This window comes from Coturnix japonica, chromosome 3, assembly GCF_054131305.1.
Source record: "Coturnix japonica strain WE chromosome 3, WE-NBRP24, whole genome shotgun sequence".
NCBI classification, from domain to species: domain Eukaryota; kingdom Metazoa; phylum Chordata; class Aves; order Galliformes; family Phasianidae; genus Coturnix; species Coturnix japonica.
This window is the reverse complement of record NC_140665.1, coordinates 63,559,012-63,587,000: the sequence shown is the minus strand read 5'-3', so window position 1 is coordinate 63,587,000 and position 27,989 is coordinate 63,559,012. Positions and strand designations below refer to the sequence as shown.

The 27,989-nt window shown below is 36.1% G+C and overlaps 1 protein-coding gene and 1 long non-coding RNA gene across 7 annotated transcripts in view; one reads left to right on the top strand and one right to left on the bottom strand.

Annotated features, from left to right (window-relative positions):
• The window catches only part of FIG4 (FIG4 phosphoinositide 5-phosphatase), a 58,978-nt gene extending 31,365 nt beyond the window's left edge, over window positions 1-27,613 (top strand). For 3 of the 5 annotated variants that reach the window (XM_015858713.3, XM_032443322.2, XM_085541845.1), the window contains 8 exons: window positions 3,389-3,527; window positions 5,419-5,477; window positions 6,026-6,173; window positions 6,988-7,071; window positions 11,093-11,288; window positions 12,975-13,057; window positions 15,424-15,513; window positions 26,918-27,613. In XM_015858713.3, the coding sequence (XP_015714199.1) occupies window positions 3,389-3,527; window positions 5,419-5,477; window positions 6,026-6,173; window positions 6,988-7,071; window positions 11,093-11,288; window positions 12,975-13,057; window positions 15,424-15,513; window positions 26,918-27,095 (977 nt within the window). In that variant the 3' untranslated portion in view covers window positions 27,096-27,613. Of the gene's footprint in view, window positions 1-3,388; window positions 3,528-5,418; window positions 5,478-6,025; window positions 6,174-6,987; window positions 7,072-11,076; window positions 11,289-12,974; window positions 13,058-15,423; window positions 15,514-21,344; window positions 22,250-26,917 lie in introns of those variants that run through there. The other 2 variants (XM_015858714.3, XM_085541844.1) reach the window with 2 other exon arrangements.
• On the bottom strand, window positions 1,018-27,716 carry LOC107311848 (uncharacterized). 2 transcript variants are annotated; one of them, XR_014944130.1, is made up of 3 exons: window positions 27,643-27,716; window positions 10,598-10,657; window positions 1,018-1,094 (listed from the first exon to the last, which is right to left on the bottom strand). It is a non-coding gene; the product is annotated as an uncharacterized LOC107311848 (long non-coding RNA). The 2 variants fall into 2 exon arrangements; XR_014944129.1 differs by lacking the exon at window positions 1,018-1,094 and adding an exon at window positions 2,399-2,477.
• Between the last annotated feature and the right edge of the window lie 273 nt (window positions 27,717-27,989).

Genomic DNA, 27,989 nt, shown 5'->3' with positions numbered 1-27,989 from the left:
CACAAAATAGAAAGCTTCAAATTGAGTATTTCTTAAAACTGACTGTGATGTTTTGTTTTGCATGTGATGTTTCTGGGGATTTCAGACAAAAAGCATTCTCTCATGTAAAAATAATTGCTTTACATTGGTAGAAACTACTACCTGTTGAAAAGCTACTACCTCTCAAAAAGCAGAGGTTTCTGATATTGAAAAGAACATTCTGGTTTGGTATTCTGCTCTCGTTATCTGTCCTTTAAAATAAAAACAAAACTCTGAGTGCTATCCTGTTTGTGAGCATGCACTTCTTTTGTTTCTGATGTGAGAAACTTCTTCATAATGTTTACTAATATTATTTTCGAGTAGTAGCAGAAAATGTCAGTGGTTGACTTGAAGTCATACAGTGTATCAGATTCAGCACAAGATCACACAAGGCCTGCCAACAGTGTCTCCTAGAGAAACCATGTAGCCATGCTTGCTTTGTTTGTTTGTCATAAAAAAACCTACCATGATAATTTACACTTTTTAAGAACATGGATTCCTCTGTTGACCCCAAGGCTCTTAGGATAATCACTACTAATTAAGTTGAACAGATGAGAAAAAAAGTGAAATGTGATGGTTAAGAGATTTGCCTGGAGCTACTAATGCATTAGATAAAGCCTGGGCTTCTAAGAACAATAACCAAATGCAGTTTAAACCTAGGTCTTGATGTGTGGCTTAGCTTTCCTATAGATTTCTTTCTGTACCTGTGAATTTGCAATATGTTGCATATGTAATAGAAAGTGAAGAGTTGAAAATGTTCTCGAGATCAGGTTAGAGACTCAAACATAGAAAATCAAGTTTTCCTCCTGAAAATATGGGACAATTGATTTTTATGGTAACTTGAAAATGTACTATGGATTTAGACAAAAAATCTGTTGTTTTTTTTTGCATGCATGTTTTTAAATCTAGCATTTGAAAAAAGTATAGGGTGCAATTTAGTTTGGGTGTTCAGCTGTTGGAATTACCTTGGCTGCGGATAAGTAAGTTGTACCAGAAATGTTATCCAGCCAAGAACTAGATGTTCTTTCATGACCATCTCAGGCAGGCATTCAGATTTGTTGTATTCTGCTATTTGTCTTTCATTTGCAATAGGAAAAAAAAATAGAAAATAGAAAAACATTAGCTTTATGCCTCTTAGAAAATAATGTGACATTGTGCTCTTCAGTGCTGGATTTGCAACATGCATAATAAGCTTCTGGAATCTAGAATAATCTGTTTATCCACAGACACGGCTGGACACAGTAAACTACCTTTTAGTGTTGTATGAAAATAAACTTAATTACTATACCCTTTTAGTCATGGGATCTTATAGTCCCAATTATGTTGAATCTCTCATGATTTAGTAATTTGTCATGTAGTGCAGTTACAAACTCAGATTGAGAGCAGTAGATTATTTTTGGCTAATTCAATTAAATGGCCCCTTCAGTTCCTGTTTTCTCAAATGGTCTTAAAATGTGCTAGTATACACGTACATTGCAGTATCTTTTGAAAAATCGGTTCAGTCTTTCTACTTGTACATAATTATAACAGTCAGTGCTAACAATGAAGTGAGAAAACCTGTTTGCTCTTTTGTCTGTGTTCCGCTGCGTATTGACACGTTCTTATATATTTATTTTTGAAATGAGAGATTTTCCATCAAGATAAGAAAATTGATCTGAGAAGTTCAATATCCTCTTTTCTCTAGACAGTGTTTCAAAGACAAAAGCTCTCATTATATTTGTTGAAAATTAAGTCATGAAATTGTTCAAACCTTAAAGTAAGACGGTGGGGAGTGAAAGGATTATCTCCTTTTCAGTTAACTATCTGCTTCCCAAGTTATATTCACAAATGTAATTGTGTTTGCCTGAGGACTTACGTACAGAACATTTTTAATGGTATATTTTATTACCTACTTTGAAATTGAGTTGAAAAGTGAAACAGTGGAGAGACATTTTCTGATAAATGTCCTGTATTTCTATTGAGTTTAAAACACAACAGTACAGCTGAAACAATAAAAGTGAAAGAGAGTTTGTATCATTTGGCTGTGTAACATTTAACGGAAGTCATTTCTTTGCTACAGAAGAAAGGTAAGAATGCTCTAATGAACTGTTGCCATAGAACATTTCAGATAATTAACTGGTTAATTCAGTTGGTATGGGTTTAAATTCAGGCTGTTTTTCACAGAAGAAATTTTATTTTGTTTTATTTCATTTTAGCATCTGTCATATAAGTAGTGACACAGTTTTTAATTGAATTATCTTGTTTCACTCTGATTTAGTTAACAGTTTCAGAATACCTCCTGTTCCTGACTGGTAAAACAATGGTAAATGAACAAAGGATGTTTGTCTCTGCCTTTTAGCATTTACATATCCCACCAGTTTTAACCTATTTGTTCTTGTTAATTTATTTTGCATTTTGGGTTCCTCTCGTTTTTATGCATAAAATAGGCTGCTTTCCTTGATTTTGTTTAGCACTGCATTCTGTAAAAGAGAGAAAAGTAAGATGAGGTGAGATGAAGGCAAGAATTTTGCTCACCCATTACCATCATAGGCAAAACACACTCAGCCTTGGAAAGATTAATTTAATTTATTACTAATTTGTAACGATAGATTGCAGTGAGAACTAAAAGTGAACTAAAAATGTCTTTTCCCTATATGCTTTCTTCTACCTGCTCCCCCAAACAGCACAGGGGAACAGGAGTTCCTTCTACATGGAACTTCTGGTCATGTGTCTAATTCCCTGTAAAAACATCATTTTGTGGAGGGAGGAGATGGTGTGACTTTAGGAGAAAGGAGGTACTGACTGAGACTTTGGTGGACCAGGAACCAACTTCGTCCTTGCTGTCATCCCACTGCTTTGTGCATTCTGCCTGTTGTTTTAACTGCTTCTTGGTATACTGAAATTTCAGTTTATCCACTTGATGTAGTGTGTTGCTTAAGGGGCATTGACCTCTCCTAATATTGTTTCTGTAACATGGAAAAAGCTGATGGAGCAGTGCCATCAGAGTGCTTCTAGTCTTGAACTATTCTGTGTCTGATAAATAGTGAAGTGTTAACAAGAATGGAGATGAGATTTCCACTCACTACTTCATTGGAGCTTAAGGTAGCTTGTATAAACAAGGGGGAGGCTGAGCCTTACTTCTGCCAAGGTGCAGCTTTTGTCTCGTCTTTGTTAGGAAAGCCAAGGAAAGAGATGGAACCAGCTACATGTGCACTGCTATATGGCAGAAAGCAAGGTCTACATGAAGTCTTGTTAGATTTAAAGCCCAGAGGTCTCTGTAGGAGTCTTAGGAATGATTTACTTGTTGTGTGAGGAGAAAATCTAACAAGTAAGCAGATGCCTCAATGGGCTTGAGCGCTGCAAGTCATTAACTGTACGTCTTATCTAACAGATGCAGACAGGCAAGAATCTATCAATCTGTTCCTTGGAGTATTCAAGCCTATGGAAGGAAAGCCTCATCTCTGGGAACTTCCAACTGATTTTTATTTGCATCACAAGAACACTCTCAGTCTGTCACAGACCAGGCGAAGGTATTTTGATGTTCTGTTTTTTGTTGGGTGTAGCTCTAATAAGATACGTGCTGCTAATGAAATAATTTAATCAGCTTGTTGAAACTTTCCATTTTTTTTTTCCAAATAACTACTGAATTTTAAGCTTTTGCAAGCATTTTACAAAAACCAACAACAACAAAAGAAAATAACCTTCATCAAGAGATTACACAAAGTGTCAGATGTTGCTGCTTTGAAGGATTTACTTTAGCCTATTATATTCTTGTACTGAAGGAAAAGTCTCATTTAATACAAAATAGTCCTGCAGTGTGAAATACTTCACAATTATATGGAGGTACAGCTATTTGTGTTCTATTAAACTGTGTGTAGGCGTCTTTTCGATGTTTAGATTTATTAAGTCAGTATGGTATTTGGTGTTCTTAATCAGCACAAACTTTGGTTATATTCTCATGCAGTGCCCTTGGACTGCAGATGTGTTTACCAGGAAGCCTGTTATTTGTTACTTTCAGCCATGTCTGGTCTATTTTGATGATTTATTTATTTATTTATTTTCATTTGCGGCCTGTTCTAGTTGTGCAGTAGCATACAGAAATAATAGAGCTAAAGCACAAAAATTATAGAGTAACTTTTAGAGCATTGCTTTAGAACATGAAAATGGTTTAAGCAAGGATTGTTAATACTGTGTCTAAAAAGGTTTTTCCATTTTAAGACTAAGGACAGCACTAGACTTGTTACTACATTATCTGTTTTATGAATTTTGTTGCTTTATATTTCTGTTCATTCTGTGAGTTCCATATCACAAATGGTAGGTGTGAATTTGGATTTTTGTCCAGGGAAGAGTCCAGCTCTGTCCTGGTTGGCTGCTTATTCCATTAATGCACGTGGCAGCCAGCATGTGATACGACAGTTTCTATATTTCAGTCCTTTTCATCTTCTGCTGATGATAGCTCATATTAGCAATGCAACTGAGTGCTAGTTTAGATATGAGAAACACATAACGGGTTCTGGGCATTATTGTATGTCAATGAATTAATCTGAACCAAATATAATAAGCAGAGAGCAAGGGGGAAAAAATTGTGTTTGTTTTTATTAAACTATATTGCAAGACCTTCAGATAACTTCTTCCTGTCTGTGTAATGGAGTCCTTAGGTGGAGCAGCTAAGGAAATAATGAAATCTCATAATGAAAACAAGGATATAGGAAGAGAATGAAGATGTTTCCTGTCACTGAAAGCTTACTGGATAGTCTTTGCTTTTCCTATACTGCATTTGCCTCTGTATCAGATGGAAAAGATTTCATGATTTCGCACGTTACTTTTATATTATTTGCAATTCACATGAGAGGACAGTGAAGATGGAAAAAGAGGCTCTCTTTAGTCACATTACTTGTTACAGAATCTTCTAGTTATGTTTATTATGATAAATGGCTTTCATTTCTCTTTTCGTAAGTTTTAGGATCTAAAAAACAACTAGTGATTGGGTCGAGTTTGAAGTCTGTCTTGCTCAGGTTAAAGCAAAAAAACAAAAACGCAGCATACAAAGTATGCTTACAACATTGCTTTGTATTTTCTTCTTTTGTTGTTGTTGTTGTTTCTTTTCTCCTCCAGATATCTTCTGTATGTTCTAGGAGCTTGGTTTTTCAATACTATACATAGGGCACTTGAAATACGTTTAGTTCAGTTCTGGGTTGGACTTCATGTGGTTATATTTCATGCCCTTGGTGCAAAGTCATAGGGTAGGAATCTATTGAGAGCATCCATCTGAGGATAATTCTTTACTTCCTCTCACATTTGATTTATAAGGAACTGTTTACCAGTGTGACTCTGTATGGCTGGGTAGCTGCTATGTGCAAATGTTTAGATTGGATGTAAGACCGAATCTGTATCAATTGTATGTTTGCATTTCCCATACAGCTATACTTATTGGTGGACGACAGGTGTGCTAAAGCATTTACCTCTTCCTTTTGATGAAGGTAGGAACTTTATTTGCTTCTTGCTTCAGGAGTATCTTAAGGAAGTTTTAGTCAGTAATGCTTCGTAACTCATTTTAAGTACTGTGTATTTTTTCCTCAACAATGGGATGCAGTATGCAAGAGATATCTAACTCTACAGTTGAATAATTAAGTAATACAAACATGTGTCTAAAACCTGCCCTCCGTATGTTTATGTGTTTATGACAAACATTATTCCTGGTTTTTTTTCCTTTCTTATTAAAATGTATTTATAGTCTATGTTGGTGATAATATTTCTGGTGTAGATAAGGATTAACTACTATGTCTTATTTCTCTAAGTTACTTTGGAGGCTATTTTATGAGGAATTGTCTTCAGCAAGAAACATCAATTTATGGTGATTGATAATGTGTATTTATTAAAGATGTGCTCTGCATCTCTTTTATATCATATTTTCTTGTCCTAGATGGACTGCGGCTGTAGAAAAATGTTGAGTAGAGTGGCTAAGTAATCAGACAACTGCAGAGTCAGTCATGGTTGGTAAAAGAAGATTACTTTTTCCTTTCCCCAGTGACATGTGCTGAAAACAGACGCAAATTAACAGTGAAGAAATTCCACAAGTATGAAGAAGAAATTGATATCCATAATGAGTTTTTTCGGCCATATGAATTGAGCAGCTTTGATGAGACCTTCTGCTTAGCAATGACCAATTCTACACGGTATATTTGAGTTGTTCTGGGACTATAAATGCTTAACTGGAAGTTGATCTGGTGTGAATTAAATGTGTATTTATTTGCTTAAACCTGGATGACATGCTAGATTTTTTTCTTTTTTAAGCCTCAAATTTAGCAAAATTCTGGAAGTTAAATCATAATGCTAAAATGGAAAAGCGGTGCTCAACAATGCTCAAAACTTCTGTCAGGATAGAACTTAATTATTTTAAAATTATTTTCCACTGCAGCATCTAATGTTTAGGCATGTGAAGGCTGAGAAATGGGCTTTTCTCTGAGGATTATTGGGTCATGAAAGGTATCTCCAAAGCAATTGCTTTGTAATTGTTCTGCTTGAATTTTACAACTGCTTTTTTCAGTTCATGTGATTCTTAAAGCTGGCCTGATAATTTTTGTTGGCAGCAATCAGACAGATATTCTAAGCATAATCTCAATCACGCTTTAGCTAATGACTTCCAGACAGATTATGTTTCACGTAGCTTTTTGACCCAATTTGAGTGTTGGCAGCATTTTGAAAACAACGTATGTGAGTCATAGGGCTTCTTCAGTACAGGATTATGCTATTGCTCTAGCCTCTTTGGCAAGTGGCAAAACATGCAGCTGTTTCACAAAGCTAAATGATGCCATTGAGAATCTTTGAAATTCTGAGGGGTTCTACGTTTATGTAACTTGTAATGGTGAATTGTTTTTCATGCCCGTTTTTTATTTCAAAGGTAGATGTTAGGGTTGGCTGTTCTAGAAAATGTACTGGTTTTGTTTTGAACTTTACTTACTGTGAGATTTTATTTCCTTTTTTTGCCAGGGATTTTATGCCTAAGAATGTGGGGATTGATCCAAGTCCATTTACTGTTCGTAAACCTGATGAAACTGGAAAATCAGTGCTGGGGTAAGTTAGAAATGACAAATCTTATTCTGATTTAATAATAGTGAAATTGTAACAAAATGATTGAACACCGTGTGCAGTGTATTCTCTGCTAAATGGCAAATAAAAAAAAAATAAAAAAAATCATTGTCGGAGTACTGTGGAAATGTACCTAATCATACCTAATTTTAGTTTTGTACTTAATGTACTTAATGCTGGGAATTCTTTATTCAGGCTTGTTTAATCTTTTCTATTTAATTGAGACCTGTAAGGTAGTTTTCTCTAGAATGAAGATACAGAAGCTGTTCAAACTTGATCATCTCTTGGTACCATTATTGTCTATTATTGAATAAATCTTATATAAATAGAATATAGAATCATAGAATATCCCAAGTTGGAAAAGAACCACAGGGATAATGAAGTCCAACAACTGGCTCCTCTCAAAAGTCAAACCATATGTTTGAGAGACTTGTCAAACACCACGTGTTTTGTTGTATTATTAAAAAAGTTAAAATGCTTCTGTAAGTATCATTCGTTTTCATTAAACTGGCTTGTTAAAAGATACAGATACTATCTTCAAACAGCAGTAACTGCCAGTTACCTCTTAGTGTTTGATTAAAAATGTGAAAGTGCTACAGAAAAATATTTATTAAAACATGTATATAAAATTTACAAATTGATATAAAACAATTCCAAAACGGTTACTGAGACAAATGAATGTCTCATGTAGCTGCTTTTGAATCCTGAATTTGCTTTGTTCTTCTATGTATTCTATTGTTTTGTTTGATTTGCAATATCACATAAGGGCTATGAGGATTATCCCTGAGCCACTTCATTCTCCCTTAGATACTTCGTATTAAGGAAGCCTTTTATCAGTAATGATTAAACCTGTGCCGTCACAGTATAGTAAGTTCTTCTGAAAACTTAACGTTCTGTTACAAGCTATAAAATTTGACTGTGATAAATAACATCTGTCATGCTTTGACCCTGAGGGACTCACTGTTAATAAACATTGAGTGGTCTGGGTTTATCATTAGGAGAGCGTGATTTAATTCTAGTAATGTTTCCTGGAAATAAAGAGAAAGACTGTTTTATAGTTATCCAGTTCATTTCTCCAATGGACTCTGAAAGTGTGGGTGCTTTTGAAGTCAAGCTTTGTTCTTCTCTTTTGGATTAATATTGGTATTTTGCACTAAATTACCTCCAGATACACCATGACGTTCTTAATCTTTTGTATCTCTCTCAAGCTTTTTCTTGAACTCTCTGCTGTGACTTTGAGGGATTGTGGTAGGACAGTCAGCTGGGTCAGAGTCATGTTCCAGGACTCCCTGGGTATTTCTCATAAGATTTGCCACGCGTTTGTTAGTGTACTGGAGTAAAATGTGGCTTAAGACTTAACCTTACCTTAGAGATGCCTGTTATGTGAGAGAGAGAGAGAGAATTTATTACTAAATGAAAGAATGCACCACTTTTTAAAGAGGATGTGAATGCAAAAAAAGGAAAAAAAACAAAACAGACAAAAGCAAAGCAAAATTTAGAGGCCTTTTCATTATTTTAAGAACTGTATAACATAGTAATATTATTGCTTTTCTTAAGTCCCAAACAACTGTATTTGTAAAATGGTCCTACTGACATCAGTAGATTCACAGCACTTATCAGTGGAATTCTGTGTTTTTCCTGGCATGTGGGACATGTGCCTAAATGTCCTGATCAGGTTGTGGTACCAGAATTGCATTTGTTTTATAGTAGGTCAGAATTTTGTAGTTCCATGTCCTCCTGTTTGATTCCTCCGTTGTACTAGAAGCCTTTGTATAGAGATGATGCTACTGGTTCTTGACTAGAAAAAGGGAAATGATTTACCCATATCTAGATATCTTCTTCAGTAATAGCTTATCCAGACTGCTGAATAAACCAAATCCATTATGATCCTCCTCTGGCTCATTTTTCAATCAGAGTAAGCATAAGGAAGTACCATTTATCTCCATCTCAGTATCTAGGAGTTATAGTTGCAGCCCTGAATTCCTGTTTTGAAATTGCACATACTGCTGTGTGTTTGGGCTTGCTTTAGGGATACTGATTAGATTGTAGTGTTGCTCTCCTGACACTAGTGTCTACTAAAGTCTACTTCATACATCAGGTCTCATTCTACTTCCCTCTGTTTCCCATGTTGGTAATGATAGGTGCTACTTCTTATGTGGGGAAGCTTACTCTAGCTATTTGAAAGCACAGGGCTTGATGTTTCCCACAAGATGCAAAGTACATGTCAAAGGAAACATGTCAGTGCAGTATTCTTAAGTTGATTAATATTCCATTAGGCTTATCTGTCTGGCCAAGCACACCACATTCCCTACATACTGTGTGAACAGTTTGCCATACTCCATTGCATGAGCTTTTCAGTGTTTTAAAATAAAACTGAAACAAAGAGTTTTCTTTTTTTGTTTTAAAAGGCTTCTAGGGATGGCCTTGTTTTTTTGTGGGTTTTTTTTTTTTGTTGTTGTTGTTGTTATTTTTTGTTGTTGTTTTTTTTTCCAGCACCTTCTGATCTGCTGTGATCTTTCTGGAAGATTTAATAGTCTGTTTTCATCTGTCCCCAGGAAAATTAGATCTCGGCCTTCTTTTGTGTGTGTGTTGGCAGTGGGATGGGGATATCACTCTTATTAGTGTTTGGCTACTTGCTTCATTCTGCTCTTTTGTGATCTTCACCTCACTTAGAAAAGCAGGGAAGATAACCTACTTAAGCTTCTCTGATAAGAACACGGTATTTGTAACTTTCTGTACTTTTTTTCTTTAAGCAGATACCAGTTACTGCTGAGTCAGAAATTAAACTTACCTTTGTGGTCTTTTTTTTCCCTCTAAGGTGTTCATTCCAGCTGTAAGAATCCTCATGCATTAATGTACTTAGGATCAAGCAAAGGGTGATCTTGGATCAGTAACTTTTATGAGGCCTCTTGTTTACATGTGTAGTTAAAACTTAGGAAGTTTAGCTAATTCACTACAGAGGCAAATCACCGTATGAGTTTGCAAATGTACAGCTCTATGACAGTCATAGAAAGCTCCAGTGGAACTCGAGTGACCTCCATGCCTTTGCTGCTGAGAACACTAGAGCTGTAACCTATGGTTACAGAGGGTTGTTAGAGTTAGGGTAGTATGGTTAAGTTGCAGTTGGACTTGATGATCTTTAAAGTTATTTCCAACCTGAGAAATTCTTTCATTCTATGAACTTAACAAGATTCGAGATGACTGAATACACTTGATTATTTACTGCATAAAATGTAGGGTTAAACGTATGCATGCAAGAGGCTCTCCTGTTGAGTCACAAGGTTCAGAGTGAACCCCCTTGCTTTCTGAACTCCTTGAACCACACAAGTAAGTAGCCTAGATGCAATTGAATCCACTCCTAGTCCCAGACTTAATCAGTGGTTTATGTCTACAGGATTGTGTGGGTGCAGTCAATTGAAGATACAATGTTAGCAAAGCTAACAAAGCTTACAGTCAGTCTAAGATGTGATCTTAGCAAGGCTAACAAAATCTAAAACAATTAGTCACTTACCAAGGATCTGTACTGGCAAGACATCTTGTTGTCAGGGTGTAAGTGCTCTCTGTGCACTCTCTGTGAGGGAGAAATGAATTGAGGGTTACCTATGGGTACGAAGGGGATAAAAAATAAGGTTCTGATGAAGATTTGAGGCTGGAGAATAAGAAAGTTAGTGAAGTACATCCCCTTAGTCAGCAAGTGAAACAAAACCAAAAATGTCTCAATTTTTATGTATACATTTTAACGTGACAGCAGGGGAGAAGGATTTAAGTAAAGAGATGGAGAATTGGCAGAGAAAAGCTGGCATAATCCTGTGAGCGCTCTTCAAATGCTCAAGAATAAGAAGAGATTGAAGAAAATTAAATCAATTAAGGGATTCAAAAGATGAGCAGCAAGTTGCTCTGCAGGGTAGAAATTCTCTTTTCCTCAAGTAAGCCAGTAACCAAAATTAGGAATTTCAAGTACTTACTATTAATGTCCTCTTAATTTCATAGCCTCTATCTTTTATAGGAACAAAAGTAATCGAGAGGAAACTGTACTGCAGCGCAAAACAGCTGCTAGTGCTCCCCCACCCCCAAGTGAGGAGGCAGTGTCTAGTAGTTCTGAAGATGATTCTGGGACAGACAAAGAAGATGAAGGTGCTGTTTCTCAACGTTCTACTCCAGTAAAGGTGACTGATGCAGGAGATAACACCAAGATCACTGAGGTAAGAAATATTGTGGTATGCAAGAAAACCTGAATTTAAAATTCACATTTTTTAATATTTTATAAGCAGTAAGAAGTATAGAACAAACAGAAGTGAGGCACAGAGAAATTAAATGATCTCCAGTAGATATTAGCAAAACTGGTGATACAGACTTTGCTATTCTTACTATCGTGTAAGCATCTTCACCTGCACTATGTATTTCACGCAGCTTAAAGAGGAAAATAGCATTTATAAAGAAGGAAGATGATGTTGGACACTTACAGTACTTGAAAGGGTCTCAGGTCAGGTGTAGTCCGTACAAGATATATCTACCGTAGTATTGCACGGCAGTAGTTAGTTCAAAGTGGTAGTATACTTCTGATCATTGCCCCTTACCATGCTTTGATTCATATCACAGTATGGATCTGAAGGCCTGAGCTCTGCCTTCAGTCTGACTAAATCACACCCTGATTTATCTGCAGAATTTTAAATTGTTCCTTTGTTAAATGGCCTGAATTAGGGAAAAAAATGAATAAATAAATAATGAAAAGTTTACAATAAAATAACTATGAAGTTGTTTGGTATTAATTTTGGAGATTCTGGGCCAATTGGCCAACAGAAGTGCATTTATTTCTGTGTAAGTACAATGTTACCTGAAAACTTTCCATTGTGGCAGAAAAACAGAGTAATGGTTTTCCAGCAATACGCATTGTTTATAGATGATTGCTTTAACAGAAATCCAACCCTATTTTCTTCATGATTCTTACCACTTAAAGGCTGAACAAGATATTTCTCTTCAAATTTTCCATCTATAAATTGAATGCACTTTAATGCTGATATCTCAGATACGTCTTCAAGAATTTTAAGATGCTTACATGAAGGATACATTTAAATACTAATTAACAGGTAGCATTGGCTTCTAGTGGCTTACAGTTGGAGGAATTGTTCTGATTTTTGTTAATGCATGTGAAGACATATTTTCCATTTTTATTGCAACTTTTCATTCATCAAATTTTACTTATAATTTACATTGCTGATTTTTCTTTTTGCTTACTAAAATGCTAGTGCTGAAAAGGATTACCTATTGAGTTAGGCTCTGTTTAGTTCTCCTATTTTTAACTAAAAGAAAGTTACCTATTTTTGTAGTTGACACGCTTGCAATTGCAAGTGCCTTATCAGTAGCCCCCTGAGCTTACCACTGACAATAGAGAGGTATTCATAGGTATTGACTTCTCATTATAGCTTTCTGAGAGACAACGTAACTTGTAAAATAAAAATAGTTTTCTGTTTTATTGAGGACTATAATTATTTCAAAATTGACAAAAGGAAATATGAAAGGAAGTGTGGGAGCAGGATCTGAACTAATATAGTTCATTCTATATTGAATTTCCACATAATACATACATCTTTATGTGCTCTATTAATTTAAATTCTTGATACCTTTTTTTTTTTTTTTTTTCTGACAGGATATCTTTCAAGAGTGTTTTACCTTTTTATTGAGCAAGTGTCTTGGAGAATATTTTTAGGAAGTGATTTTTATTTAATACAGTTTGCACAAGCTAAAGTTACTGTGTATGTGAGAAACTTGTTTGATTTTGCCTGCACTTTGAATTTTCAGATTTGGAAATAACTTCGTTCTTGAAAGCAGAATTGTGTTTAGAAGTTGCTACAGTGTCCTCAGTCTCAATCTTTGCTCTTATGTTTCAGAATGTAGTTCAGTCTACCAGAGACATATATGGAGTTAATCTTTCAGATGTTCCTTCTGAGGATGATATCACAATCTATGCTAGGTGAGATACATTTCCATTTGTAATAATTAAAAGGTGAGTTGAGGTGATTAAAAAAATCTTGTCAGAAGCACTTCTTTTGATTAAGCATATTTATATTTTATGTTTTAGACATATGGGCTGCCCAGGGAGATGGTGGAGTTGTTCAAGGAACATTTAGGTGTTGTGTTGAGGGATATGGTTTAGTGAGAACTGCTGGTGATGGGTGGATGGATGGACTGGATGATCTTGTAGGTCTTTTCCAACCTTGGTGATTCTGTGATTCTTTGGTTTGGTTATATGCAAATAGCTTTGTTTTTTTTTAAAATCAAATTATTTTCAGATGTCTGTTTCAACTCTGAATTCCGTGGAAGTAATGCCACTGTCTTCAAATGCAACATGGAACTTAAATGAAAGATACTTCAATAGAAGTATCTGTTACTTAATATATTACTAGCAGTATTCCTGGTGTAGGCTCTCAGCAGTAAAATAGTCAAAGGAAGTAGGCAACTTGCTATAGGGGCATGGGTATTCAGATGACAGGCCATTCTACTATGGGTTTCAAGGAGAGGACAGCAATCAGTTTAGCTGTTGCCATGTAAGTTGCATGTAATGGCAGCATACAGACACATGTGATGTGGGTGTATGTATCTATTTATAAATACATATATGTAGCATGAAGTGTAGTAATAATGTGCTCTGCGTTTTGAACTGCATCACGCTGCCACTTGCTCTTAATAAATCATTTTGTGATCTTGGACCATACATACAGGAGATGAGAGTAACATAGAGCATATTGCAGGACAGAATACAGCTCTTCAGGCGGTCCAGCAAGTTCCCTCTCACTTCCTGCACTTTGTTTTAAAGTGCTACAATGTGAGGCAGCATGCTGCACAGCATGTGCAGGATCTTCTCAGGAGCTGCTGGCTTACTGTGAGCAGTTGCAGATGGGAGCTGTGCAAGTATCAAGATACCACCTCCCACCTCCAACTAAATTCTAGCAGCTACAGAAACTTCTGCTTTTATTTCAAGGGTAATTCAGACTTTTGTCCTATATTTGGTAGTTGTGACTGTGCCCGCAGGTTTCTTGAATGGCCAACTCCCACAGAGCAACGAGTAAATTACTAGTGTGTTTCTCCAGTGAAATACAAAGACTCTGTAGTATCAGGAGCTCTAGCTTTGAATTTGTGTAACCTCACGTATAACACAGGCTATGTGATGGTTATTCTAAAAACAGGCCTTTAAGCTATTGTTCTCATATTTACTTCTCAATTTTGCAAAGTAACAGTGAAACCAAACAGAACCTGGTTCATATCTTTTTCTCCTGAGACAGAAATGAGTTTGAAACTTCTGAAATTTTATTAACCAAAACTGAACTAGAATGATTTCAGTTACAGATGAACTATAACAGCAAATGCTGTTGCCAAGAGAGCAGTTGCTTATGCAAGACACCAGGAGTGCCAATTGATTATATTAGCTTAATAAACTCGTGTTTCAAACACCTGATCAGACTAGGGCATTAATGGGATTTGAAAAATGTTCAAGAAAACCTCGTCACCTCAGAAGAAAACAGTATGTTAAAGGGAATAGCTGTGAAGCATGCAATGAAGTGAGCTTCTGTGCACTTGTTTTTGTTATCTAATGTGTAACAGCAGTGACTATCATATATTTGTAGCTTTATTATTTCTTTTTGTGAGGGCAGTTCTATTTCAATTTGATCTTTTCTGATTTGATGACAGTTCATTAATCCTGACAATTATTCTCTTTAGGAATAGTTACTTCACTTGCACTCTTTTGTGCTTTGAAATGCCTTTTATAGCTATTTCTTATGTGGTGTATAATTTGAAAGTAGTACATATGAAATGGGTTGAGGAGGATCTAGGAACACTTAGATCATGTCACACAGGGATGTGCCCAGGTGGGTTCTGAATGTCTCCAGAGAAGAAAAGCCCACACCCTGTCTGGGCAGCCCATTCCAGTGTACTGTTACCCTTCCTGTGAATGAATTTTTTCTCATGTTTATGTGGAACCTGCCGTGTTCCAGCTTGCACCCATTACCCCTTGCTCTATCATTTGGATGCCACTGAGAAGAGCCTGGCTTCATCCCCCTGACACTCACCACTTACATATGTATAAACATTAACGAGGTCACCCCTCGGTCTCCTCTTGTGCCCCATGGAATACTACATGACAGCAATTAATAGGCAAACCTTTTCCAAGCTAGACGAAGCTACAGAATTCTCACATACACCTACTGTGTAGTTTTAAAAATCCCTTTTGTTTACTCCAGAAGTGGATTATGATCACTACTTAAAGACTTGTTGTTTGTGCCATTTGGGGAGATATTGCTTTTACATTTGATTTGTTTTCTTATCAACTGTTTCTCACAGGTTTGTTCAGCTGGGACAGAGTCAACACAAGCAAGATAAGAGCAACCAGCAATTTTGTTCCAAACATCAGTTGGATAGGGTTATAAATTTGTAAGTATTCTTCTTTTTTCCCTTAGCCTATTTCTTTTTACTTTTTCCATTAGACCTATAGAAGTTTATCTGGTAAAATTTATGTTAGACTGTTAGAGAGTCAAACTTCTGTTGAGGATTCAGTGCGTAGTGTGAAGAATCAGGTCCTGACTTCTCCCTTGTGACATAAATTCTTACCAGTCATGATTTGCAGTTATCTCTATGCAAAAAGCTGAAGTCACAGAGTGTAAAAGACAGTTCCTTATTGCTGTGATTGCTTTTGAAAGAGATAGATTAAAAGAGGTTGATTGACTTACGTATACTTCATAAAAAAACTGAGAACTCCAATTCGATCTTTAGACTGCAGACATCTGAGTTTGTTCTGAGAAAGCTATGAATGCCATATATTTGTTTTAACGTACAATTATGGAGTCTTGAGAGGTCAAATGGGATATTTTTGTTTTTCTCTGATGGATGACCCAGTGTTGGAGAGGGTGGGGCAAACGAGGAGTGGATTTCTGCTTTGTTTCACACTTGTATCTGTGTCAGTGAAGTCAGCAGATATGTGCTAGCTAAAATCATTATATTGTGAACTTTAAGTAAAGAACATGTTGAGTTTGCATTTTCTTCAGAAGCATCTCCATGGATTTTATGGTTGTCTGCTTTTTGATATACAATGATTCCATGCATTAGTGCTGGTGAGGCATATTTTTTAATAGTTTATTTGTTACAACAGGTAAATTTCCTGTTTGTACCTTGCTCTGAAAAGGTAGGTAGGTTGAAAAGGAAAATCAAACTCCAAATGCTTCTTACCAGTAAAACACTTCTTGAGTAATTTAATGCCAAAAGACTTGTTATGGAGGTCACATTCGACAAAGTAAGACAATTGAGGTAGGATGGCAGGAGGATCACTCTCTAGGATTATCTGCCATATAGAATAGATCCCATGTTTCCTTTATTCTTTTAGTTTTCCATTAATACAAATTAAAGTTATAATAGATGCATCCATTTAATTTATACCAAAATAAGGAATGTAGCTGTGATTATGAATCACTGTACACAGAGTATGGGTCGCTATCACTGCACAGTAACATCTTCTAATGAGACTTTGAATCATTTGAATCTTTTCGTAATGATAAAAACAGTGGATTGTGATATTATCCAAATATCATACTGTCTTGATATTTATATGATCAGCTCCTGACTTCACAGTTGATACCTCCTGACACGATAGGTTTTCCTATGCTAGTTTTTTTTTTTTGCTTCTGTTTTGACGTATGTGATTTTCTGCCTGTCAACACAGTTGCTCCATAGAACTACAGACCAGTACTGCAATCCATTGATTTACAGTCACCTTCGCTTTGTTTCCTGTACTGAATTAGTGGGGAAACTCTCAACATGGCACTCATCCAGTCAGGGATAAAGAACTGGGAGTGTCTAAAAGGGGCTGAGGGAGCAGGATAAGACAACAGATTTAAAACTTCATCAGTTTTAAAAACTTTAACATTGTCTAACATCAGTTTATAGTCATTTGATAACGTATACATTTAAAATATGACACCATTGTGCATGGTTTGTCATAAATAAGCTTACACTTTGTAAATGAATGCATCTGTAGTTTCATAATGGAATACAGTTTGCCAGCTTGCTACTTTAATGTAAAACTGTTTTTAAAATGAAAGGACAACTCTGAATGTTTTGAAATGAAATGGTTATTAAGAAATCATTTTATAATAAGAAGAATATTTTTGCTGCTCGTAGAGGTGATTCTTTTTGTGTAGTTGCAAAGCCTCCCAGCGTGCTTGTGACAGCTGTAGGAGATAATCATCCCTTTCTTGCCCCCTTAACTTGAATTATTCCCCATGCTATGCTGCTGTAAAATGAACACATTAAAGAGAATCTGTGCATATAATTGTGGTAGCATTTGGGCAGGTTCAGACAATTGGTTTTTAACTTTCCCTAGAGTAATTTCCATGTGTTTCTGAGTCGCATTAAGCTTAAAAGTCACAGAGCACACAAAGCTGTCACTCCTCTGGAAATCATAGAGATCGTCTTTCTCTGCCAGTTCTACATTTTAAAAGCTTTAAAAACTTTGAAGTACTGTTCAGGTGGTGACAGAATCTTCTTTCAACATAGGTCATAAATGGAGCCATTCTTTCAAAGCATGTTGTTCAGTTTTGGGGAAAGGAAACTTTCTCTCTGTGTGCTAACGTTTGAATTGGTGCTCTGAACCAGAAATTTCTTCAGAGAATACTAAGATTAGAGTACTGTGAACATGCATTAAAACATATAACCTAAAAATAGTATGCACCTCCTCTGGATTAGAAGCAAAATGGACACTTGAACAAGGACCACAGTGATTCTTTGAGAACACTGTTGTACCATGCATCTGAAGAGAGAGAGGGTTTTTTGAGTACCGTGGTATAATTACTTCTGGCTCACATGATGTACCTGTACCTGGTTTCCTACTGCTCTTTGCAGGCTGATATAAATAACTCTGTTGAAAAACATACTTTCAATCATTTTCCAAGTGATTTTATATTTATCTAGGAGTGCAAGAAATCTGATCTCCTCCTGAATGAGGAATGGGATGTTTTGATTCACTGTAGCTCTTCTGGAGAAGACTGTGGAATTGCTTTAATTCTCTTGTAGTAAAGACTAGCTGGTTGCATACATCGGTATACAAGGCGTCTTCAGTGCCTGCATGTATTGTGGGCCATGCAGAACAGCAGTAATACTTGCAGCAACCTTAATGAATCCAGATATATCCACTGCCCTGTTCAGATGCTGATGAAGCTCAAGCAGGAGGAAAATTCAGTGATATCTGCTGGATGGTCTAGGGCTGTGTTCTCCTTAAGCTTTTGAAAATGGACCATCTTCAAAGCTATGTTGTCCATGTTTTCTAAATTCTTTTAATGTTAGATTTGTAATTTTATTTTAAATCAAGACTGCTTAGATTCTGCTTATCACACCTGTATTGATCATACATGACTGATACTGAGTAGCAACTATTATATGCAAGTTAGATTTTAACTTTGCTCAAGGAGCTTTTTTACTGCTTTTCTGTTTTGTTTTTACTACTTTTTTTTTTTTTTAACTGCTTTTTGTTTAACTGTGGTTTTTGTTTTTACTGTTTTTCATGGGCTTTTTTACTGCTTCTTTCCAGGTAAAGGAAATTAGGAAACTTTTGATGAGCAATGAAACATCCTGCATTTTCCATTTCTTTCAGCCTATTGACTGTTTTACTTGAGCCTTTTTTATCTGTTAATATCATGTAGAAACTTAAAAATACAGCAGAACACTTAATTATCATTCAGTGTTTTACAGCCCTAATAATTTTTGGAAAGAATTTCATCCATTTGGAGAAATTCTCTTGTTCATTCAGTACTTCCTTATGTATTTGTTAGTATAAGGTCTATTTCTTGGAAGATTAGATGAAAAAAGTCATGCTATATTTGTTAAGCAAACATGCCATTATCACTTCCTTATAATTGCACAAAAGAAACAGTTGGCATTAAGCTTGTTCATCATTCTGCGTATTCAAATTCTAGGAGTTCTTGGATGGAGTGGGGTCCTTATTGTTGAAAGGCAGAAGTAAATGAATACATAATCTGTAGTTGGTTTAGTAGGTTGATTTTTTTTTTTACATTAAACCTATGCTAAGTATCCTAAATGGTTTCTTGGCAGTGCTGTGGAAACAAAGGCAAATCAAAATGCATTCATAATTAGTCAACAAGTGACTTTGAAAATTACTAGTTGTCATGGCTTCTTAACCAAGCCGGTAATTTGATCAGGCAGTGCTTTTTTTGCATTCTCTACTTCAAATTAGCACCCTAATTTGTTGTTTCATGTCAGATGGAATAAAGTTTCACGAATTTCAATAAAAACATCTATTTACAAGCCAAAGAATTCTTATAAATATTTATAAAAACATAGGTTAACAAACTTTACATTTTTATTTGTTTACACTATACTAAACTAACAAGGACTTCTTATCTAGTTACTGTTAAGTTTGGGTTTTGTTTCCCAGGGACTTCGGGAAAATAGTTTAAAGTCCGTGTGATTCAGATCCTCATGTATGTAGGAAGAATAATCTTCTTCTCTTTCATCTGTTCTGTCATCACTGAGCTCTGAGTTTTTCAGAATAGAAAGTCTAGATTAGATTAGACTAGCATTTTTGGTAGACTTGTCATCTGAGATGCTGAATGTTATATTGCCAATAAAGCCATCAGCATTTATCTGATTTAATCATCATTTTCCATTTGTTTATGCATGTCTGCTTAAATTAAAAAAAATAAAAACACCAGAATTTAAATGTTTATGCTTTATGCAAGTTCTCCCTTTCCAAAACCAAACACAGTGTTCCCTTTCTTTGCCCCCACCCCTCTGTGTGTGTTCTTTGGGTAGTTGCTTTGTTTTGTCGTGTCCTACCTCCTGATTCCTTTATATATAATCCTTAAATGTTGAATCAGCAAGGTCAGCTTAAGTTATCCCTACTTAAAAGGCTCCTCAGAGATCACCCTTCTGTATGAGATGTTCTCACCTTCTCTCAGATTCCTTTTTGGCACCACAGAGAACCTACTCCTAATGTAGACTGTGAAATTCTGTGTAACTGTGTAAAGAGACATTCTATGATCATTATGGTCCTTCTCAACCCAAGCCATTCTGTGATTTTATAATTCTATTATTAAATGAGAGGATTGTACAAGCATTCTGTAAACATTTACAGTTTAATATGTGTCTATTAATCAAAACTGGCATACGTGAACCTACAGTTCTTTCAGGATATTTTTAATATGTTGAAGCAAGTAGGTGGAAAATTGAAATTTAGTAACTAAATGGTCAAAATGACATTTGCTTTGTCCCAGTTTCTTCAGGTCTTAGGAAATGACTTGACTCACTCGTGCTTCAGAAATGTCATGTCTTTAGAAACAAATCAATAAATAGAGAAGGCATCAAATTACTGTAGTACATTTTGGTTTGGTTTTTGCTGTTTACTTCCTAGTGGACTCTACAGGCCAGCTACATTTGATTAAATGACATCTTTTCAATGTTAGATGGTGACATTGTTAAGTTTGTACAGTTAGCTTCAAATGCTGTTTGCTAGATTTCCAGCTTAAATGCTCTAAAAAAGATTAATAAGTAACTACAGAAGCTGTGGATTCTTTGAAAAATATCTACTTTACAAACATCTAGATATAAATTCAGGTGGACTAGAATGTGATACCAATTCTGAAAACACCTATTGTAATGTTTATAATCAACTAGAAGTATATGATAGAGATGCTGAGGATAAACTATCACTGTTGGGGGAAAAAAAATATTAGAAGTTAAAGGTGAAACTCTACAGTATTGTCCATACAACTACCACTAAGAAAATAAAATGCTGATCTGGTGAGAGGATATTAGTGAGTCATGAGCTCTTCAGAAGACTTTCATCACTTTTGAAGCAAGAGTTTTTGTTGTTTAAGAGAAGCATGAAAGCAGCAAGCATTTTCTGAATTTTATCTTAATCATATAGGCAGGTAACTCACTTGCATTTTTAATATTAATTTACATTCTGTTGTAGTACCACAGAATGCTAAGATTAAGAAGCCTCAACAGGAATTATAATAATTTAAAATAAGGAAGAACAAAAATATTGTCAGTGGAATAAGATTTTTGCAATCTCATGAGCTATATGTCTTTAATTCTAGAAGAACCAAATCTGATGCAATATAGCAAATTCTGTCTACAACGGTGAAATATAATTTAACTTGATTTTAGATATGCAGCCAGACTCTGTGGATGACCAGTGACTTTATATTACCATAACACAGACATAAGCAATATGCATTGGCTGTGTTTTTCAGAAATGACTGGCTGCAGTACCAGGAATTTGTGATGTTTTTGTCCTTTACCTTTTATAAGGTGAGCATTTATTCTCTCTCTACAAGAAATAGAGTTCTAAGAGTAGAAACAAAGTTTAGATTGTATTCTCAGCTGCAGTAATCATAGATAAAGGGAACTAAATTTCAGTGCTCAAAATTGGATCACAATTTTATCTGCTTAGGAATTCATGTGATTCGCCCTTGAAGAGATACTTGTTGAAATTCCTCCCATAAGAGGCTTTTCTTCGCAAAATTTACATTTTTATCACTATTTCACATATATTGTTTCAGAAGTTAGTGATCAAAAGAACAATTCTAATACTGATTATAGCAGCAAGTGCACTATTCTGCAATTTAAAAGCCCTTACCAAATTTTTAATTAAATTGATCGCTATTTAGTAATTACATTATGAAAAACAGGCAATTACATTTTCATTTTAAAACGCTTCAGTTACCTTTCTGAGGGCACTATAATGTTGCTAAGAGACTCCTCAAAAACAAAGTAATATTTTATATGGAAAACACGAAGCAAAGCAGGAAATTTTACTGCACGCTTAACTACTGGAATGCTGGAACAACTGGTGAAAAGTACGGTTGTGGTATAGATGCTGCTTGCAGTGCCAGACTAAGCAGGAACTAAACTAAACTGGCATTGGCCAGCTCAAATGCTTCTCTGCTCTTTTGAAGATCCCAAAGAAATGTACATCATCTTGTGTTACTGTTGAATGTCTTTAAAATGAGTGAGCAGGTCTAGCTTACTTTCAGCACTGCCCCTTTGTCAGCCAGCAAGAGTGTCATAAATAGCAAGGAGTTGTCAGTATCCACCCTTAAATTACAAGAAAGAGCAAGAAAGCTGTGGTTGTAGACCTAGTCTTGGAAGCAAGGAAGATTATGACAGAAGTCCCTTAAATTAATGGGAAAAGAATTGAAGGGGTGGTGATATGTAAGATATTAAGGGGTGGATTCAGGGAGGTACAAAGCAGTAACTGTTTTCAGAAGACTGCTTAAAAGTTGGGAACCACTATGCTAAACAAAGATAGCATGGGAAGAAACAAATTGTATCTTAAGGCATTTTACAGTCTGTCTGATAAGATTCATTGTTAAATCCAATCTAAGTTTATCATTAAAAGTTCAGAAAAGAGATGCCTTCAGGTAGCAACCATTCCCTTGACTGTTAAAGTACAACATAAGTCAAAGGGATTTCTTGACACGTTGCTAAATTAGCCGGTCATAATCTGAAATAGCTGTGTTTCCATGATTAGCTTCAGTAAAAATTTGAGGGCCAGATCACCGATCAAAGCTGTGTTTTGGATTTGAAATTGTGTTACATACTTTTTAGATATGTTAATGTTTGTAAATAAAGAGTGCAGTACCCTCTAAGGCAGCTTTCACTGAATAACAGTAAGGATTGGGGAATGCTTTGACTTCAGTTAGATGTGACATCTTTAGGGTACTGTAGTTGAAATACCTAGACAGTTAATCCATGCCATTCAGCCAAGCTCCAAGGAAGAACACAAATGTATTTATTCTAACTTTGCACTACACTTGTTGAAATCTCAATAATATCAGAAAGCATTGTGGTTTAGGCATCAAAACTTCTTGTGAGTTCAGTCTGTATCCTCAGTCCAAATAGTCAGAAAAACCTTTTATTTGCATTATTATATTAAATCTTTGCAATTTTAGTTTACTTTATATATATATAAAATTATATATATATATATAATTTTGTTAGGTAAGTTGTAGTTGTAGTCAGGAGGTATAAGTTATTTGATTAGTTTGGGAAGATGATCACAAGGGCTTGAAAGGGAATTTCTGTTGTAGTCTCACCTTGTTTAAAATCAGAAGTTTTGATGCTTTTTCTTCTGACTTTGTCCTTTGAGTCTATGTATCAAATAAGTGGAAAAATTTATGCTTAAGTTCTTAAAAATAATAATGAATTTAAACCGTGCTATCACAGTATCACAGTCTTGTGTGGGGTGGAAGGGACCTTAGAGATCATCGAATCCAACCCCCGGGATTCGAGCCTCCTGTGTAGCAGAGCGGCACTTCTACCACTTGAGCCACAGGGGATTCAAACCCAGGTCTCCAGTGTTGCAAGCGGCATTCCTACCACTGCACCACCGGTGCACACACTATTTTAGGTAATTCTAGATGTAATAGATTACCTATAACTTTTCCTTTCTTAGAAACTGAAAACAGTAGAAAAAAAATTCTTCTTTTAGTACAGAAGAAAAATATTTTCATATGGACTTATTTTTTGCAAGAAATCTAATTATCCAACTCTTCAACTCAGACATACAGTCTATGTGATGGAAGTTTGAAAGATGAAGTTAAATCTTTGTTTTAATAGATTTTTTTGTCTGACATTTGTTTTGACCAAGTTTTAATTCAGAGGTAGCCTTGTTATTTGTCATCTCTGGAAATCAACTGGTTGCTGTTATACTGTGAATATCATGTAGTTTTGAATGTCTGATATTCTATTTGCTGGTGTACTTAAATCTTTCTTCACATTTCTCTTCCAGTTGATTAAGAATCAGTGGGTCTTTTTCCATATTGACCTTGCAAGCATTACTTCATGCAAGCATTACTAGCAGCTCATAGTGCAGCTAGAAGAACGTTCCTGTATTTTGTATATAGAAGGTCTTTGCCTTAATTGGAATTTTACAGTTCATTGAAGGCACAGTTCCCTGTATTTTCCCTTTTAAAGAGGACCTTCCCCACTCAGAAGTAACTTCTTTCTTAAGGAGCACCTAGATAGTCAGTCATAGTTTCTGTGAAACTTAGCAAGATTCATTATGTATGAATCTTCATTGCTCTTGGCTTGATTGATGCTCACTTTTGAAAATAATCAACTTTGACAGAAAGTTGCTGCTGTAATTTCTTAGCTGAGAAGTTTTGAGTACAAAAAATGTGTGCGTATACTGATATGGTATTTAACAATAGCATTCTCTTTTTCAGATGCTGGTTGTTATTCCAGTATGCTTTTAAGTAATGTAAGGTATTTAGAAAATTTGCCTTCAGTGGCTAACGTACCAGGCGGCAAAGGAAAAAGCTAGTTTAAAGAAAATCTGTGGTGTTAAAGTCAGTTCTGTTCATTGCATTATCAAAGAGAATGTAGTAGGCTTTGGAACTCTTCATAAATGACAAGATGATGAGGTTGATCAGAAAATAGCTAACGTATGAGGAGAGAGAAAATACATTTGGTGGTATAATAGTGATGCGGAGGAGACAAATAGAGGATGACTGTTCACCATTTCTTCCAGTTTAAGAACTACAAGTAACCGAGGCATGTAATCACAAATCAAAGGAATGTCATATCAGACACAACCAAGTAGTAGAACTTTTCCCTAGAGGTTTCTGTGTGTCTCAGAGAGATGGTAGAAAAATGAGTGAACACCTTGGAAAATGCTTTCCATGAAACAGTAGTCCAGTTTTATCTCACATTTTATCTCTCTATTTTATCTCACATAGTTCCTACATTCTGGTTGCCGTGGCTGATAAGTATACCAGAGATGGGGTTATTCAGTACCTGTTTTGTTTTAATAAGATATTCTCGAGCATTGGTACCAATTGCTTCATGAAAGAGGATCCTAGGAGTCAAGAAATTTTGCTCTGAGCTCAAAGAAAAGTATTGATATATAAAAGTGTTCAGTGTATATGGTGATAAGAAAGTGTATCTGCAGTGTTTAAATCTTTGTTGCAGTGAATGCTTGGGCAGCTTTGTTTACGGAGAGTTTTATAAAGCAGTAGTTCGCTCATGCCTATCTAAAGAGTTAAATTAGCTTTTCCAGGTGAAATAAAAACTATAAATATATGAGAGCTGATTTGTGGCCCTCCGCTGGACTCTTTCCAAGAGATCCCTGTCTTTTTTGTACTGGGGAGCCCAGAACTGGACACAATATTCCAGATGAGGCCTCACCAGAGCAGAGTAGAGGGGGAGGATCACCTCCCTAGACCTACTGGACAAGCTCTTTTTAATACACCCCAGTATGCCACTGGCCTTTTTGGCTACAAGGGCACACTGCTGGCTCATGGTCAATCTGTCGTCCACCAGGACGCCCAGGTCCCTCTCAGCAGAGCTCCTCTCCAGCAGGTCTTCCCCCAGCCTGTACTGGCGCATGCAATTATTCCTCCCTAGGTGCAAGACTCTACACTTGCTTTTGTATATACATTTTGCTTATGAATATTACTTTCATAATAGCTACATGCTTTAAAAATGGAAATTGTTAAACATATACTTTGTGCTCATTAATTTATTATATATTGTGTGTAAATAGTTTTGTTGCTACTTTGTTGTTGATTTTGGAGAATGTATGGCTACTGAAAAATTTGGCTTGGAACCATCAAATATTTTAAATTTGAAAGGATGCCAGAGGCCATGTGGTCAAATCCCATGCCCAAAGAAGGACCAAATTAAGTTGCTTAGAACGACATGCACTTGAGTTTTTAGTGTCCTTATGGAGTGGGGGTCTCCAGTCTCTCTGAGCAACTTGTTCAATGTTTGACAACCCTCACAATGGAAGAAAGTTCCCTTAAATGTGATCAGAACATCCCACATTGCTGTTTTCTTGCCCTTTTTGAAATCTGTCCTTTTATCACTTGCTCCAAGAAGAGGCTACTTCCATGCAACCTATAACCTCTCATTAGGCAGTTGGAGAAAGCCAAACTGAGCAAACCTGGCACACACAGCCTCTCATCCTGCATCAAGTGCTCCAGCTCTGTAATTATTTTGATGGCCTTTACTGAACTCATCCAAGTATTTCAGCATCTGCCTTGTACTGCAGAGCCCTAAGCTGGGCACAGTGCTCCAGACCTGATTTTATGAGTCCAGAGTACAGGGGAACACAATCAGTTCTTGCTGCCTGTGCATTTTTCCAGAGTTGTAGTGAGAAGACCAGCTTCTGAGTCTGACTTTACAACAGTGCCTAGAAAAGTTCTGGTGTGCTCAGGTTCTTGGAAACTTTCAAACTGCATGTATTTCTCCTAAGATGAGTAGGTGTAAATATTAGGATTCAAAGAGAACGTGTACTGTATGAAGCTACTTAAAAGATAAGCTCAGGAGACATCAGCTGTGCCAGTGTACAAAGTGCTGTTGCCAACAGTCATCTGTTTCCTTACAGATAGATGGACATTTCTTATCTGATAAATCCTTTCTGTTTGTTGGTTTAGAAAGTAATCTCTTGCTTGTTATAATTGTTACTGAGTGGGTAGTTCAATGAAGTTTTCCCATTATCTGCTGTGATGTATGGCACGGATCAGCTCGGATGCCTACTAATGATAGCAGATCTGAGGAAGGATGGAAAAAATGAGGACAGAGTGAGGGAAGTACAGAAAGTATCCTGTAACATTATTAGTGACATCTTACCTAATTACCCTACTTGGAAATCAGGTCTTACCAGGCCTGCAGTAGTGGTAACAATCTAGGTGAATGGATTATTGACTGCCAGGTTACCTTTCCTTTGTCTCTCATGCATAGATTTCAAGGGAAATAAATACTTTAACTGTGCAATTTTGTTTTACTCAAAGTTCCAAATATTCTGTGTGTTTTCTTCCAGAATACCGATCTCCTCCTTTTCTCAAGATAATATTTATGAAGTCCAGCCTCCAAGAGCTGATAGGAAATCAATAGAGATTTTTCATGCACACATTCAGGCTGGAAAAGGAAACATGCAGCCCTTGGGAAAAGATGACTTCTTCATGTACAGAGAGTACATTCGAAACAGATACCTCTAAATACAAGCTGGATTCTCACATCGAGTCTACAGTAGTGATAATAATTTTAGAAAGGAGCTCTAGTTTTGTTAGTTTGCAATAATAAAGTTATTTTCTTGAATTAATTACCTTACAATTCTGTTTACTGGTTTGCTGTTACACATTTATAGGATCGTGCTTTATATGAAAAAAATGATTTAATACTTGTTCTTCATCTCAAAGAGAAATGTCCATCTTAAGAGATTAAGTGAACAATCAGCATACTTGTCATTGCTGGAAAGTATGTAGTGATTTATGGCAAAGAAATATCACATCTTTAGGGTTATGTCTTAATTTCTTACATCCTTATGTTTGCTAGTGAAGTTGAAATGATTTGTACATACGAATCAGAAGAGAATGCTTTTCTTCCTCTCTTCTATTACAGGAAACAACCAAGCGTTTTCTGGTATTTCTTGAGATTTTTAACAAAATGGGTGCTTGTACTTTGCTGCTTTCTTAAACAAAAGGAAAAACTCTGTCTTAATAAAAATTTGCCCAGAGACTAAGTCTAATTTGTGTTAAAACTAACCTTTCCAGTGGTAGTGGCTACAGAATCCGTGCTACAGAGATGGTGAGAACAGCTTGTGAAGAATCATCATGGGCTTCTAGTAGGACTGTGAGGTGAGCCTCTCAGTGACATCACAAATGAGGGAGCGCTGCTTGGACTTAGGTGGGAGGTCTGAGACCACACTGTCACTTTACTGTATGACAGGTGTCACCCCTTTGCACTGTATTTTTTCCCCATATTTGTGCTTCTGTAAGGCGCTTTCAGGTTCAAACCTACAACCTCCCCAGGAAATCAGTAAGCGGTGTATAGAGCCTGGATCAGCTGGGATGATCATACACAGCAGGTGGGTTTAGGCAACATCATGCACT